Source organism: Periplaneta americana, chromosome 3 (assembly GCF_040183065.1).
Source record: "Periplaneta americana isolate PAMFEO1 chromosome 3, P.americana_PAMFEO1_priV1, whole genome shotgun sequence".
Lineage (NCBI taxonomy): Eukaryota > Metazoa > Arthropoda > Insecta > Blattodea > Blattidae > Periplaneta > Periplaneta americana.
Genome location: NC_091119.1, coordinates 197,498,119 through 197,515,496, shown reverse-complemented (window position 1 = coordinate 197,515,496; position 17,378 = coordinate 197,498,119). Strand labels below are relative to the sequence as shown.

At 34.8% G+C, this 17,378-nt stretch overlaps 1 protein-coding gene across 4 annotated transcripts in view; it reads right to left on the bottom strand.

Moving 5' to 3' along the window:
- Khc-73 (Kinesin heavy chain 73) overlaps nt 1-17,128 on the bottom strand; it is a 734,708-nt gene extending 717,580 nt beyond the window's left edge. For 3 of the 4 annotated variants that reach the window (XM_069822453.1, XM_069822454.1, XM_069822455.1), the window contains exon 1: nt 16,832-17,128. In XM_069822453.1, the coding sequence (XP_069678554.1) occupies nt 16,832-16,886 (55 nt within the window). In that variant the 5' untranslated portion in view covers nt 16,887-17,128. The remainder of the gene's footprint in view (nt 1-16,831) is intronic. The other variant, XM_069822456.1, reaches the window with a different exon arrangement.
- Between the last annotated feature and the right edge of the window lie 250 nt (nt 17,129-17,378).

Genomic DNA, 17,378 nt, shown 5'->3' with positions numbered 1-17,378 from the left:
GAATTTCCTCTTGTCAATTCGTTTATTTCTAACACAAAAAAATGTTTTTGTAAAGCCCCATCCAGGATTTCAATATTCAGAGAGAACTTTCCAGATATCCCACTCCCACCTCAGCCAGTTGTTACACGATGGGGAACCTGGATTCAGTCAGTGGTGTATTATTCTAAGTATTTTAAAGAAGTGGTCACAGTTATTGATAAATTACCTGAAACTGATAGTGCAGCGTGTGTGAAAGCAGTGAAAGATTGTCTGAATGACTCACGAGTGAAAAACGATATTGCCTACATAACATCAAACTTTTCTTTCATACCTGCTAGCATTGAACAATTAGAACGTGAAAAACAATCTCTTTGTAGCCAAATAGCAATAGTAAAGGAAGCTCAAGTGAACATACATTGTGCTTTGGGCGAAACTGGGAAAAAAGTTAAAAATAAGTGGGACAACGTATTAAATAAGAATGTAGGATTTTCATTGTTGGAAAAAGTATCAAGAGTGATATCGGGGGAAAGTGTAAATGTTCCAGTAAGTATTGATGTTTCTATTGTACCTAATTTAAAATTTGCGCCTCTCACATCAGTTTCGGTTGAAAGAAGTTTTTCTCCTTTCAAAATGATTCTCAGTGACAAAAGGCAAAGGTTAACTGTGGAGAATTTAGAAAAAATTCTGGTGGTGTACTGTGCAGATAATTATAATAAAGTCTGAGCATGGAACTGAATTTCAGTAACTTAAAATGAGTAATCTTGATATCAATAATCATTATTTCATTAGTTTCAATATATTAAATTTGTGCAGCTCTGTTTATAAATATAATATAGTATTCTTTTTTAATGTTTAAACATACTTTTTTGTGCGTATTTTAGTGTATAACTAAAAATTTCAGTGAAAGAAATAAGTATGAGACCTTGATGTGCCTAAAATGCCTATTTTCATTAAAATAGAGCCTAATTTTACAAATTTTGAGCTTATTTTAGGCGCCTAAAACTGCAATTTTTAGTGCCTAAAAGTCCGATGTCTACTAATTACACACATTAATGCTATATTGATGATATGAAAGTGAAACCTTTTGAGGTTTTATATAAGTAGACGCAGAGAAAGAATATTTTAAATTAGATCTTTATTTCTAAAATTTACTGAGTTACAGCTATTATATATATATTGTTACTGAAAACTATAAAACTTACGTAAGGTAACAATATTGTTATTAAAAATGAAATATTTTTATAGTTATTAGTCAAGTGATGTGGGTTTTTTAATATATTTAATGGCAGTGTGATGTAGATATTTATATGTGTGATTATCTAATTTTCCTAGGTAGTAATGAGTCATGCTTCCTATTTTAGCTGCGTCTTAAAACTAAATCAAAATTAATTTCACATTTATTTGGTTTAATCAAACCTGAAATTTTCTTAACTCTCACCTATAATCCGCAATGACCTGAAATAGCTACTGCATTACTCCCACATGAAAAATTCCCTGATCGTCCTAACATTGTTACTTGCGTTTTCGCATTGAAACTCAAGAACTGAAGATAGATGGGTTCAAGGAAATGTATTTGGCATAAAAAGCATTCAGAGGGAGTATGTTTCACTATTATGGAAGCAAATAACTTTCAAAATGTCTGCTATTCTTCATTGGAAATAAATTTGAAAAATTTTAATTTGAACTTCTAATGAACTTAGTTTGCAGCATTTGCTGCACAAGCCACTAGTTATAATATATTCGTGAAATAGCCTAAACAAATACCACCCGGGCTGATAAATCAGCTGCTCGTGAATTTATCGCCGAATGAAATGCACTCGTGACTACCTATGATAATAATATTATCTCAAAGCTTGACTGCTGCACTTTCAAGGTCAGTGCAACAAAAGTACTACATTCTGAGAGGATTATAATTCATTTTCTACGTGAAAACTGACTTGCCGTTTTGATAATGAGGCAAAAACGTGTATACTGATAGCTTGCAGTTCTGTTCCTTTTCATAGTCTGTTATCGAACTGTGCTGACGTATTAAAAAGACATTTCTTGCAGACGTAGTCAACTCGTCAAAAATGTTGTTTTCCTACACTAACGCTGTTCACTAGTTATTATTCTACAATTACGGTTCTAATTCTTAATATGTCCTTCCTTGCACTCGCTAAAGTTCAGGTTTTAAGGTATATGTACATCTTTACATACAAAAAATTTCGTTTTGTATAATTTTGCTCTGTAAAGTTTTTATACAATTGAGAATGGTACCAGAAAGAGAATGAAGTGAACAGATCCCTTGAAATTATGTCTAAATTGTTTTTAAAAATTATTTTGTTTATAATTTTGACATACAACTTGAAACATGATAGCTCATGCAGGTTTTAAGATAGAGCCACAGTTTTTTCACTGTTTTATAGCTAAAACTATTCTTTAGTGCCTGACATAGAGCTATTTTTTATTTTTATTTACATTAATTAAATATTACCATTTATGTAACTCACAATAATATTTTACGTTGCATAAATCATGTAAAAAATCCATAGAGTAGGTTATTTTACGACGCTTTATCAACAGCTTCGGTTATTTAGCGTCTGAATGAGATGAAGATGATAATGCTGGTGAAATGAGTCCGAGGTCCAACACCGAAAGTTACCCATTATTTGCTCATATTGGGCTGAGGGAAAACCCCGGAAAAAACCTCAACCAGGTAACTTGCCCCGACCGGGAATCGAACCCGGGCCACCTGGTTTCGCGGCTAGACGCTCTAACCGTTACTCCACAGGTGTGGACAAATCCATAGATAATGATTAATTATATTAATGTTATTTTACTCATTGTCAGGCACTGGGGGACATTTCAAGCTTCAAAATGACGCCAATATCTTCTTGGTATCACCATATTTGGCTGAGATATGATTTTTGAAAGAATTAAATATTCTAAAATTACTATTTACAGGAAATGAGCCACAAAGTTTCAGAGCCTAGAAGACTCCATCATCATATGTCACCCTTTAAGCAGCTTCATGTCGGTCCAGTTTCAGCTTCTTTCTGCCTCTCAAATACCTCCGCCTTGTTTTAACTTCAGGTGTTGAATTTTTTTTTTTTTTTTTTTTGGCATTTTTGTCCCTGCTTCCATTGATGCAACAAATCCTGCGATGGTGTTTGTCCCAGGGTTTATGCCCATTCTCCTCAGAATTGTAATTTCTACTTTTGGACTCATTAAAATGACGTACAACATCACTGACACACAAATTTACAGTTTTATGACTAACAGTAAAAGATTATAAATTACTTCATTTTGTAAAGAAGTTTTTTCAATCTAATGATCATGCCCAGATATCTATGCATCTATTTCGGGACTAGAAAGAAGTTTATTTTACAAGCAATGCTGGACGAGGGGATTGACTGCTACGAAGATCACTCCAAAAGTAAGTGACCGTGGCTGATGACGCAGCATTTTGGAAAATGGGACTTATCTGAAAAACCATAAGGCATAAATCGAAAATTCTTATATCAAATTAAAGAGGAGAAAATTCTCTATTAAAATAGTTATATTTTGAAAATTCTAATTTTTCATCATTTTTTGCGTTTTGTGGGTGTACATATACCTTAAGTTGCTTGTACAGATCAAATTTTTCTTTCACTTCAGTACTTTAGAACAGCGGTGACCAAAACTGGAATGGCAGTGATTACAGCCGAGAGACAGTCTAAGAAGTAAGGAGACGGGGGAGAGGTACTTGGCATGAAAACTACAACCATTGGTGGTTCGTGCACTAACACTGAGTTCATCAACCCCGCGAATAAAAATCGCAAGCTCTGCTGTATCAGTAATGTCATTACTATCATCAAGAACCAATTTAAAATGTATACAAATTTTGTTTTTAATATTTATAAAAAACAGAAACAGAAAAATATAAACATAACAATACTGTTTTTCTTGTTCAGGAAATCATTCCAACATTAAGTTTTTTATTTAATAAAACACTTATAAAGTATGTCATTGGACTTATGTTTGGTGCGCGAGGAACAATTCCCAAATTTACATTGGAGACCCTCAGAAAATTAAAGGTTCCTGATAAGACTCTTCAGACAATTGCATCAACCATTTTAAAATCTTCACTGAACATCATCAATCACCATCTCTATTCATCTTTATAATATTCAATGTATATTATTTATTTTCAATAAATTTGTATCGTTTTGATTGCTACCACATCTTGTCGCAGAATATTCTTTTTTAAAATTTCATTACATATTTTTTATCATTAATTTACATTTTATTTTTTGTTCATTTGAATTGATTAGGATGCCGATATTTTAAATCCAAGATTTGGACGGCTATCATTTCGATGATATTCTCTCTTTGTACAGTTGATAAAATGAATGAAGCATGATTTCATATACTTTTTCTCAATTAATGTGTGTACATATAAAATGTTCTGCAAAAAGTGGATATGTCCAATTTTTTTCTTCCAAGAAATCATATAAAAGAGAACAGTGAAACTTTTTACCGAAGTTGGTAGATGTATGAGATATGTATATAAAATGTCAGATTATTATATTGCATTAGAAACGTGAGGGACAGTTTTCTTTGTTTTCTGAAAAATTAATATTTTGGACTTGTCCGGTTTTTACTATATTTATGAAACTACAGTACATCATTTACCTTCTTATATGATTTCTAACAAGACAGCACTTCAGATGATGTTAAGAATAATATCAAAATATAAAATTCAGTCACAATGGACATCCCCCATTCCATTTCTCCATTATATTCTCCGTATGTCATAAAAGGATGAAATATGTTCAGTGATTATACGCATAATGGAACACTTGACTGACGCTTTACAAATCCAAATATGCAGCCCAACCCATCCTTGGCCGCCTGCAAGGTTAGTCATTTAACCCTACCTGGCAGGATATTCACTCCCCCCCCCTCCCTGTTGTCTGTAGCCCTTGTTTGTGTATAATTGACAAACTGAATTCTGCCAACCGATACATGGAGTCAGCCTGTCTCTCAGAAGTCAACGTGCTGTGCGTATGCTGGGAGCGTGGTCTCATGCCCCGTGTAAATCAATACATTAGTCAAATTGTTCCACTAAATACGTGGGGTAACAGAACGCGCTTACATCGTCAACTGTTCATTATTACGTTCACGTTACCCGAGGTAAAAGGAAAACTATTGTGACGTCGTACAAGTTTTCGGCATCTCTGATACGAAAAAACGGTTTTCAGTATGTCGTTAATTTACCTGCGTGTAAGAGTTTCTCGCTGCTTGTCTATGCGGATGACGTGAATATGTTAGGAGAAAATCCACAAACGATTAGGGAAAATACGGGAATTTTACTGGAAGCAAGTAAAGAGATAGGTTTGGAAGTAAATCCCGAAAGGACAAAGACTATATGATCATGTCTCGTGACGGAAATATTGTACGAAATGGAAATATAAAAATTGGAAATTTATCTTTTGAAGAGATCGAGAAGTTCAAATATCTGGGAGCAACAGTAACAAATATAAATGATACTCGGGAGGAAATTAAACACAGATTAAATTTATGGAAAATGCCCGTTATTATTCGGTTCAGAAGCTTTTATCATCCAGTCTGCTGTCAAAAAATGTGAAAGTTAGAATTTATAAAACAGTTATATTACCGGTTGTTCTTTATGGTTGTGAAACTTGGACTCTCACTTTGAGAGAGGAACATGGTTAAGGGTGTCTGAGAATAAGGTGCTTAGGAAAATATTTGGGGCTAAGAGGCATGAAGTTACAGGAGAATGGAGAAAGTTACACAACACAGAACTGCACGCATTGTATTCTTCACCTGACATAATTAGGAACATTAAATCCAGACGTTTGAGAAGCTTTTATCATCCAGTCTGCTGTCAAAAAATCTGAAAGTTAGAATTTATAAAACAGTTATATTACCGGTTGTTCTTTATGGTTGTGAAACTTGGACTCTCACTTTGAGAGAGGAACATAGGTTAAGGGTGTCTGAGAATAAGGTTCTTAGAAAAATATTTGGGGCTAAGAGGGATGAAGTTACAGGAGAATGGAGAAAGTTACACAACACAGAACTGCACGCATTGTATTCTTCACCTGACATAATTAGGAACATTAAATCCAGACGTTTGAGAAGCTTTTATCATCCAGTCTGCTGTCAAAAAATCTGAAAGTTAGAATTTATAAAACAGTTATATTACCGGTTGTTCTTTATGGTTGTGAAACTTGGACTCTCACTTTGAGAGAGGAACATAGGTTAAGGGTGTCTGAGAATAAGGTTCTTAGAAAAATATTTGGGGCTAAGAGGGATGAAGTTACAGGAGAATGGAGAAAGTTACACAACACAGAACTGCACGCATTGTATTCTTCACCTGACATAATTAGGAACATTAAATCCAGACGTTTGAGATGGGCAGGGCATGTAGCACATATGGGCGAATCCAGAAATGCATATAGAGTGTTAGTTGGGAGGCCGGAGGGAAAAAGACTTTTAGGGAGGCCGAAACGTAGATGGGAAGATAATATTAAAATGGATTTGAGGGAGGTGGGATATGATGATGGAGAATGGATTAATCTTGCTCAGGATAGGGACCAATGGCGGGCTTATGTGAGGGCGACAATGAACCTCCGGATTCCTTAAAAGGCAGTAAGTAAGTAAGTAGGTAGGTAAATATTATTATTATATTCCTTATCTTCACATACGAAGGTTGGAACATAAAACATGGAAACTATTGTTTACTTACTTATGGCTTTTAAGGAACCCGGAGGTTCATTGCCGCCCTCACATAAGCCCGCCATCGGTCCCTATCCTGAGAAAGATTAATCCAATCTCTACAATCATATCCCACCTCCCTCAAATCCATGGCAAATTATTAGAGGAGACGGCCTCCAGATATGGAGGATAGCTGCGAATATATTGAATAAGCAATCGCGGAGAGCCGATGAGGGGTGGTCCTCTAGTTGGGGGTTGGGCGAAAGGCTAACAACCCATCATCGTAAAAAAAACAGCTCGTTACGAAACCCCAAAATAAGCCTCGAAAACTATTGTTTACTTTTTAAAAAGTTAAACGATATCATGAGGTGTATATCGTATGGTATCCATATGTCGTTACATCACTACATAGCAGTATGATGTATGATTATTGCCAGAGCGCAATATGAATTCAGTTGTGAGTCGACCGCCGGGCCGTGCATGCATAGTACGAGTATGTGGTCGCATCATTACGAAGATGGCAGTGTGATGTGGCTATGGCACAGAAAGCGACGTTACGTGTAATGCGCAAGGCAGTTATGAGTCGACCGCCATGCACAATAAATGAAACCCCATTAGTTTTTAAGATGGATGTGTGTGCTGTGATGCTATTCCAACTGCCGTAATAAATATGAGTAGCATGATGATGTGTCGTTTATGAATGTTTGATCCCTACCCTAACCCACTAGTACACATACTTTCCTTTCAAATAGCACATGCACGTAATTACCCTGTCTTCTCAAGTAGCATGATGCTGTGACACTACTAAGATTTATTTAAAATCATCCGTCCTCAAGTGAGGTTGACCACTGGGATCCGGAATTAACAAACAAAAGATAAAGGGAAATGAAACGAGCAAAATAATGATTTGATTTGTATGTTAAAATAAAAATTTACGTGTTAACATATAGATGATGGTGTAGAATTTGAAGAGAGGCCTTCATAATTTCCATTACAATCTTCTGACCCTCATAAAAGGGAATTTGAAAGGATTTAAGGATATTACATGTAAATTTTGGTAAACAACCCCTCGCTCCAAATAGTAAACCTGGAACATCCCAGTTGTAAAGCGAAATGCTATATTTTTCACTGAGGTATGGAAGACAAGGTACATATTTAGCTCGCTTGTCATCATTTATCTGCAGTGCTTGATTCGTGTCTCGTTCAAAGCAAATCGTAGGGTCTAAGACCATCGCTTTCTGGGTTCTTCTATTGATAGCAATTATATCGACTCTTCTATGAGAATCATCTTCAGACACACAATGAATCTCCTCATGTACTTCCCATCCTCTGTTTCTTAGCAGGTTGGCAATTGCTGTACGGGCACGATGATGTCTGTTGTTACGTAGTAGCTCTCCCTTCTTACAGAACCCCAGTACGTGGCCAAGTGTTTCAGTCTCGCTGCAGCCGGGATGGCGACAACGGCTAGTACTGAAGGTTCTGCCAGGGACAGATCTCACTGCGGTGACGTTGCAAGACATCTTGATGGTATTGATGTTTTCCGAGGACGAAAGACACTTGATCTTTACCCTACTGGTACACATACCCTGCCCTTTCATTTTCACAATTCAAAATTTCGAACCGCGCCCGCATTATGCCCCAGCCCTCGTATATTCATGTGGGAATTTTGCACATTTAATATATGTACAGGGATGAACGGGCATTATCTGGGAGGGAGGAAGGCACAAAATAGCGATATATAGGGTGAGGCAGAAATATCTCCCCATTTTCAACTGCACATAAAATTGAAAATATTGCAGTCAAATATCAAACAATAATATAAATTTATTCCTTATGGTATTCCATTTAATCCTTCAGTTCAGTTCCGCACACACTTTCAGATTCCACGTCAAGAACGTGTTCCTAGCCGCAAGACCATAAAATTGTGGATTGCGTCATTTCGGAATACGGCTTCATTGTTCTATATACACTTTTACCACTTATATAATCACCAGGCTCCGGTCCTGGGCACAGAAACGCATGAAGTTCAGAACGCACGAACGATAGTGTTGTGTTGGTCGAGTGGAGTGGGAGATGGAGCGCGCCGTTACTACGTGTCTTAACATGTAAACAGTCCGTCACAGTACGGCACAAAATATATTTCACCCTGTACAGATGCAGTACATACAGTACCGCAGCCAAGCAGCAATATGTCTACAACAACGGACCCACCTGTGCTGCTGTTGTCAGGTGACTGCACACGGGTCATGACGTCATTTATACTGCGTGTACTCTAAACCTCATACTGGTTACTCTGTGTCCCTTGGCCGAAGCCTGATAATCACTGATTAACTTTACAACTTCTTTACTATGTTAAATTTTTAGGAAATTACTTGTTTGACTAGTTTCGAAGTGATAGTCGTCATTGTCCGAAGCCTAGTGAAGATCCCGCGCTATCTTCTGGTTTCCTTTTGTGTGGAGTGTGTTCATGATTTTGTCGAAAACGGTGTCTGTTTTGAAATTGAGTTTGAGTATATACGTGATCAGGGGTTCTACGTATTGGTCATAATTTAATCGTCCATTGTAACTTATTTTGTACAAGCCGATCTCTATTACAAAGACGGTACGGGAAACATTCTACAATAACAAACAGTAAATAAAAATAAAACAAAAGTGATGAAGTGTGTTCGTGTAGTTATAACTGCAGTTCTCTATTTTAATTCTCTCTTCAACCAAAAAATGCTATTCATTGACGATAAAATTAAACGATGGTAGAATTAAATTGTAAAAATCATACCACACACGTGTTTTGTTCATTATTATTAATTTCTAGCGCAATAATTAACAATAGATCCCTATTGAAAACAACAACAACCAAATTTCTTGGCTTAAAAATCGATGTGTTAAATTGGAAAAATCATATTAAAGAAATTACCCCCAAACTAAATTCAGCTTGTTTTGCTATTAGATCTGTGCAAAAGATAGTAAATATCAATACCTTAAAAACAATATACTTTGTGCGAGATCGTGCTTGGTTTCCGCACAAAACCAATCCGCGGAAAGTCTAAAATTCCACATTCAGTATTCCCAATCTAACACACATAACAATTTCCCTCTTCTTACCGCTTAAGTGACATATTGATTTTACTGCTTTAGGCTTTTAACATATTATTTTTAAAGACGTTCAATATAGTAATAATTATAAATTGGAAACTTACCACTACAATTTCACCTAAATTCCACTATTAATTATTGTTTTTAAATATTTGCAAAAATTAAGTAAACTCTACAATCCCACTAAAGTTACTGCATTCGTGATGCAAGTAACATTAAGGAACCCCTGAAAAAATCAACAAGATTTCAGACTCATCATAGACGGGCGGGGGGGGAGAGAGACGTATATATAACAATGTTGAAGATAGATATTTTTGTTTTGCAAATTTGCCGTCATTGAACAGAAACCAAGATGGAGATTTCATTGCAACTAATTAGAAATTCCTCTTTCAGGTATGTAATAAACGATCTTCGCACAAAATAATGTACGATACACGAGCGGTATGTTTTCTTTCAATTCTCGGAAATTAAAAAGCTCAACTACGTTTCGCTTTTTCAAACTTTTCCTCGAACATGAAAACTTCAACATACCGCTCTTGTAACGCATATTACTATTACAATACTTCCACTCGGTAATGAGTTTTGTAATAATATTCTGGGGAAATTCCACAGATAGTAACAGTATATTTCTATTACAAAAAAGAGTAATTAGAATAATAATAGGTGCCAAATGTAGGGAATCTGTAGGACTATTTTAAAAAAAACTACAAATAATGCCCATGACTTGTCAGTATATCTTTTCACTAATAATCTTCCTCGTTTGTAATCGTGAAAACTTTGTAACTAATTCAACAGTTCATAGCATAAATACACGTCAAAAAAATTACTTTCATACTCCATCGGCAAGTCTATCGTGCTATCAAAAAGGAGTGCGTTATATGGCAGTAACAATTTTTAATAGCCTCCCTATCGATATAAAAAATAAAACTCAAAACATAAGATTATTTAGGGCCAAATTAAAGACGTACCTAATTTCTCACGCCTTCTATTCTGTAGGTGAATTCATGACATGAAATTGATACTAAAACTTCGTGTTGTACTAGTAGACTATATTGTAAATCTCGTCTGTATATATTTCATCTAGACTGTTACTATAAATTAAGACTTTATAATAGTATTAAGTTTTTTGACTTGTTCCATATTCTAGCTGTAAAGCAATATATGAATACCATGGAATGTTAATAAATACAATACAATCGTATAGAAATATCAGGACTCAAATGTTGGTGTTTTTGGTGAATGGCTTGTCAGATGCCTGACCTACGGCTACGCTATTTATCATCAAATTTTACCTCACATATTTTCACATATATTCTTAAAATTATGGTGCGTCGTATGTTTTAATATTAGGATATAAGTAGACAGGTGAACTACCTAGTCTTTTTGTGTCCTTTGAATCAGGTGACATGCCATCGATTTTTTAAGCTCACAGACCCATTCATTCACTGTCGCGGAAAAAAATTATAAATGTGTTCATAGAAATGTTCAATGTCCTCTCATACAGTTACAGAAAAAAAAAAGTAAGTTGTTATGCCATGAATTAATGATGTACTATAAAGAGGTGCAGTAACCTAATCACATCAGGTCAAATTACAGTTATTAAAACACTTCCCGACAGTTTCTTAATTTGGAACAGTTCATGGTAAAACAGACATGAATCTATAAAAGTTGTTTGGTAGCGGTCATTGGTGACCATTAAAATAAGGCGATATTTACACGGATTTTATAGCAAATTGGAATGGATCAGGAATATAAAATGGCTGCTTACTGAAGTGGTAATTTCGCCCGGTTTACTGTAAACATAGCTTAATTTGATGGTCAAAACAACTTGAGGTTAAACATCTGGATTAATAACAATTTTACTTCCAATAAACCATAATTTTTTATCCTTTAATAGGATATGAAAATGAAGTAAGAAAAGACGTATGACTGCAGTCTGAAATTTTCAGACTGCCCTTGGGAGGGGGGACACTATTCGAGTGGAGGGAGAGGCTGGGCGACCAGCCTTATTATGTTATATCTTTAGGGGAAGGAGGACACAAAATATTCACAAAACTTCTTTCAACATGAAAGAAGAATTCTGTTAAATCATATACCTACATATTATTAGAGTTGTAAAGCTGCGGTATACTACCATAGAATAGGGTTCCCAGACATATTGGAAAAAAATATGGGACACTTATCAGTTATCACTGAGTAAGTTTAGTATGCGCACCCATCAAATATGCCAATCTTTCAAAGTATGTGTGTGGTAAAGTTTACTACACAAACACTTTACTAAGGGTAGCCTAAGCAACAAATAGTAAACAAAATTGTTAGGAAGCATATTTGCATTAAGTTTAAGCTTCTTTATGTAAGCTGCCTTCAAATTGCTTTTACCAAGTTATTACAGAAATAGCTACAAAATACTCTATTCAAGTGGAAATTACGGGAAAACGGCTGGACGGATTTTAATAAATGACCCCTCATTTTGAAACTTGGAACTCAAAAGTTCTTCGGAAAAATAGTAGTTTTCAGTGAAATGTCAATTTTTAAACATAATTTTCCTATTTTCCAAAATCCATCTGTCGTCAGTTTTGAGAAATAGCTAATTGCATTCACGGCCGACTTGATATTACCTTCGCTTTTTTTGTAAAGGAGAAGCGAAGCGAGCATCAAGTCGGCCGTGTTGCATTTCAGAATAAAACAAAACACACACTACAGTAAACAATATTACACGAAGGCCATGATCTGCAAGAATTCTGACATATTTAGAGCTCAAAACTTAACTTACTAAAAATAATTTACAGGTTCGATTCTGTGGTGTGTAATTTTCTGGGTACAGCTGTGTATTGGCTATTAAAAACTACAAAACTTGAGGTGGTTTGATGACATTATTACCATTAGAAATGAAATATTATTGTAGTTAATGCCATGATGTGACTATTTTTCATTAATTATACATATTAATGCTATATTGATATGAAAGTGAAACTTTTTGGGGTTATATAAGTAGATGTAGAGAATAACTTAAATTAGATTTTGATTTCTATATTTTACTGAGTGGCGGCTATATATTATATATAGTATATGTTACTGAAAGCTATAAAACTTACGTAAGATAATAATATCATTAAAAATCAAATATTTTTATAATTATTAATGAAGTGGGGTTGGGTCTTTTTCATATATTTAATGGCGGTGTGTTGTAGATATTTATATGCGTGGTTCTCTTCAGTATTGGCTCGAGAGAGAGTATCTTTCATTGTTATGGAAGCAAATAACTTTCCGAATGTCTGGTATTCTTCACTGAAAATAAATCTAAAAAACGTTTATTTGAACGTCTAATGAACTTAGTTCGCAACATTTGCTGCACAAGCCACTAGTATTCTTATAAATCAATCTGCCTTGGTGTTGCAATATTTCTCTGAAGAATGAATTTCACTTAACAATTGTTTATTTCGAAGAATCACGTCATGAAAAGCAACACAATCCTCACTCAAGAATGATTTTACAACAAGCATTAATTTTACTGTTTTTACAGACAATTTATTTTTCTCATCATCCATAATGCGTTCATGCGTGAAAATAATCTTTCGACACACGCATTTGTTCCAGGGATACACATAATGAACTCCACTGCCCTCTTCAAATTTGAGAGTTCTTCTTCAGTACTTTTAAAAAGATCCACCCAGACTTCACCTACACAATTGGTGTTGCCATTACGCCTTGAGGAATTAATAACTCACAATAATATTCTTTCATAATAGCCCATCTACATTCTACAGCCACCTGCACTGATGAAGTGCGACATTTGGAATTTGTAAATAAATATTGTAACGTTTCCGTTTTTTTCTCAGTTTAGAACTCTAACATTTAAAATTATGATGTATTTAACTATGCTCGCAATTGCAGAGGTTATATCAGCGTCGCCGATGTGCCGGAATTTTGTCCCGCAGGAGTTCTTTTACATGCCAGTAAATCTACTGACATGAGCCTGCCCCATTTAATCACACTTGAATACCATAGACCTGGGCCGGGATCGAACCCGCAGCCTCGAGCATAGAAGGCCAGCGCTATACCAGCTACGCTAGCGAGGCCAACAACTCTAAAATATGGGACCGAAAGCTGACCCAAAGTCTTTTCTCGGGACAACGGGACGCATTACAGAAAAACGCGGCGATCCCATAGAATACCTAATGTCAGTGTAGATTGTAAAATACGGCAGTGTTTTCTTAGTACTATCTGGAGTAGCTTTCATAGAATACAATGCAACTTTAGATACATCAAGGCTCTGCTAGTTGCATAAACAACAGGCGATGTTATCCATCAATGCTGTTAAAATGACGATATAATAAGCAGATTCTAAAGCATGTCATACCGCTTCATGATCTAGCTGCCACCCACCATTCGTGATTACAAATCATGAGATTCCGGGTTCGATTCTCGTTCTGAGCATGGACATTTGTCCTTAATGATACTATTTAGTTCTTCCACTGGTAAAAATCTGTAAGCTGGGTGTATACCCATATAAAGAGTTTCTGTAGGCAGGATCACCTCAGTGTTCAAATAAAGATTCTAAAAGTGCGTCGCAGCTCTAAAGTGTAGGAACTGTACGATAGGCTACAAAAACGATCAACAAGAAGAAAGGCAAATGCAAATATTGCGTATTGATTTACCATAATACAGTGGCAACTGAACACTTACAAATTATTACTTCAAAAATATGTATTATTATTATTATTATTATTCTGGTGGTGTTAAGGCCATCAGGCCTTTTCTTCCACGTCACCAGAAATATGTATAGGCCTACAGCAGAAAAACAAATTAGGTAATAATGTTGTTGTTTTCTAATGCCAGGCATTTGACAATAAAGTCATTTGACCTCTTGCACTCCAATATTTTTCAAAGATATTGTCATTATCAGCCATTGAAGCATAGATTTGAGGTGTTAATAACGTTCATTCAAATAAAACCAAAACGTTTACAATGACAATAACACAAAACAAAAAAAGATAATGCAAAAACATTAAAAATTTTGAATTTGTATAAGTACTGTTAAAGAAAGCTTAAGATCTATATTAATATTATTCATCTAAACAAACGAGAAAGGGCAATTGATAATGTAAATAAGAAACACAATAATAAGTGAATATCTGTAATCGACATATCTAGTAAATTATTAATAATAAATTTCGTTAGACAAAAAATATGGATGAAATGGAATTTTGCCAATATTTCTATTTAATTCAATTGAAATATTTCATGCTGATTAATTTCTATGAAAGTTCTCATTTATTTTACTATGCTGTGGTATTTGTAACGTCAAGTGTTTCATAAAAGTTGTTCTACAGTATAGTGGAATTATTTCTTGATAATGCTGTATTAAAGAGAAGGGCAGAATGCCATAAATGATCTGTAATTTCTTAAAAATTCACAATGGGAAATACTAAGACAACGTATTATTCGTACGCTTGAATGTGTCGTCCTAAATCAGATCTCAGATTACAATTTTATCATTGATATAGATGGTAGATTTTAGCAAATTAAAAATTAAAATTTAGCACTTTAAAAATCATATTTAGTATTTTATAGTACTTTTAATGTTGAGATTTAGGCCTAGCATTTTGTCGCGTTTTGGGATGGATAATTTGTTTATGGAAAGTTTGGTGGTAGAAATTCAATGTCATTCATGTGTTAACAGGTGCAATTTCTAGAGATTCCGGTTTAAATTATTGAAAATAATAAATTTGCAAAGGAACATAAAATTACAGTGAAAGTGTGAATTTTAAGAATTATGCCAAAAGATATGGTGTGATTTTCCCAATCCATCTTGTTACTTGATCGTAGTTAACTTATTTCTGTTTGAACACAGGACCTAAAGAGATACTATAGGCAGCCAGTATTCTACCACCAGCACCAGACAGATTGATTTACAACTCAAGATAATGGTACAGTTAACATCAAAGAGGGTATCAGGTAGGTCACATTCCTGTGCTATCCATAGTGTAAAAACTAACATGGAGGAGTGATCAAAGCGTTTGAAAAAAAAATTGTAAGAACCTATAGTGGCGGAGCCTTTTGGTAGATTCCGATTATTTCTTTTACAAAAAAAGAAAAACAACAAATGCCTAATAAAATGTAATTTCGCTTTTATTTCGCAGAAACACGTACATTTCGCGGATTAAAAAACTACTTAACATATTTTTAAACATAAAAATAAGCTACTACTTTTTGACAGCATTTGGGCAGATTTCGCATTTATCGTAATTGCCGAAAATCTATCATCTGTAATTATTAAGGTATATTAAAATCATTTTATTTTATTGGATCCTATTTAACATATAAGTTAGGCCTAACAGAGGTGAACATGACATGGTGCCTATCTGGAAATCAACATATTACAACTTCCTGAAAATCAGACACACGTTTATTTTATCTTAAAATGTAAGTATTAATAGTTTCGCTATGCGTTTCAATTTGCCATGGTCCTTCTAGCAAGTAAATAATAAATTGTGTGGCCTAAGAAATAATTTTACATATTAAAAAGTAGCCTAGGCTAATCGATGTGCATGTTCCGAGTGTTTCAAGGCTTCTAGTAATTTCTTTTGCAGATCTAGGTACAGTATGAGGGCATGAGTATATATCTGTGTAATAATAAACTATTTAAACATAAAGAAAATGTAATCCCTCCTCTTTTTTAGTGGCAAAAAAGCTATGATCTGGCTGCAAAAACTGATGGCAACCACCAGAGAACATCAATCTTATTGTACACAAACTTCTTGACAGACCACTGCATTTACTGTAAGTTTGCCAATACTCATAAGGTACACTGCATGAGTAACAGAATTTGGATCAGTACCTCTTTTGCATAACTCGATCAAAATTTATGTAATACCTCTGCTAGGTTACATAGAAAAAAAAACATATGCAAATTGTACTAGCACGAAATGGAAGCAGTACATACGAGGTCGATCTTTTAACATTTCATTATGATATTCCATACAATATTTCATGAACGACAACTTATATGTGTAAAACTAATGATCTATCATGAAGTATCTTGTCACAATAGGCATACCTCTTCTATTGAAAGGCCGTACTCGCACTGCAACTTTTATTTTATCAGTCGCCATTTTGCTCCACAGTAAAAGAGTTCAATAACTAAAGTAAAAATATATACACCAATACATTAACACAATATCCTTGATAGTTTCACATATTCACCCCATCTCAAAACTGAATAGACACGAAAATTTCACCATACACAGCCCGCATATAACAAGACACAATTCGCCATCTTGAAACTGTACCGACTGTAGCCGAAAAATCAGATGAGTAGTCGACTACGTCATAGCATGAGCCTTGTTTACCAACTGAAAGTCCGACCAGGGTATCCAAGTAAAAGTTAGACAATTTGCCACCAGGAGCTCTGTCAACATTGTGGCACTGTCGGTAAAATAGGAAGGCACTCGACTAACAGTAACAGATGTTCAATACACCCTGCACCGAACAAACTCCGTCTAAAATATAACCCTGTGCATTAAATAAAATGTAATGAAATAAATGTTGAAATCAACGGACCTTAATAATATCTCTTAACATAATAAAAAAAAAAGAGAGTACTA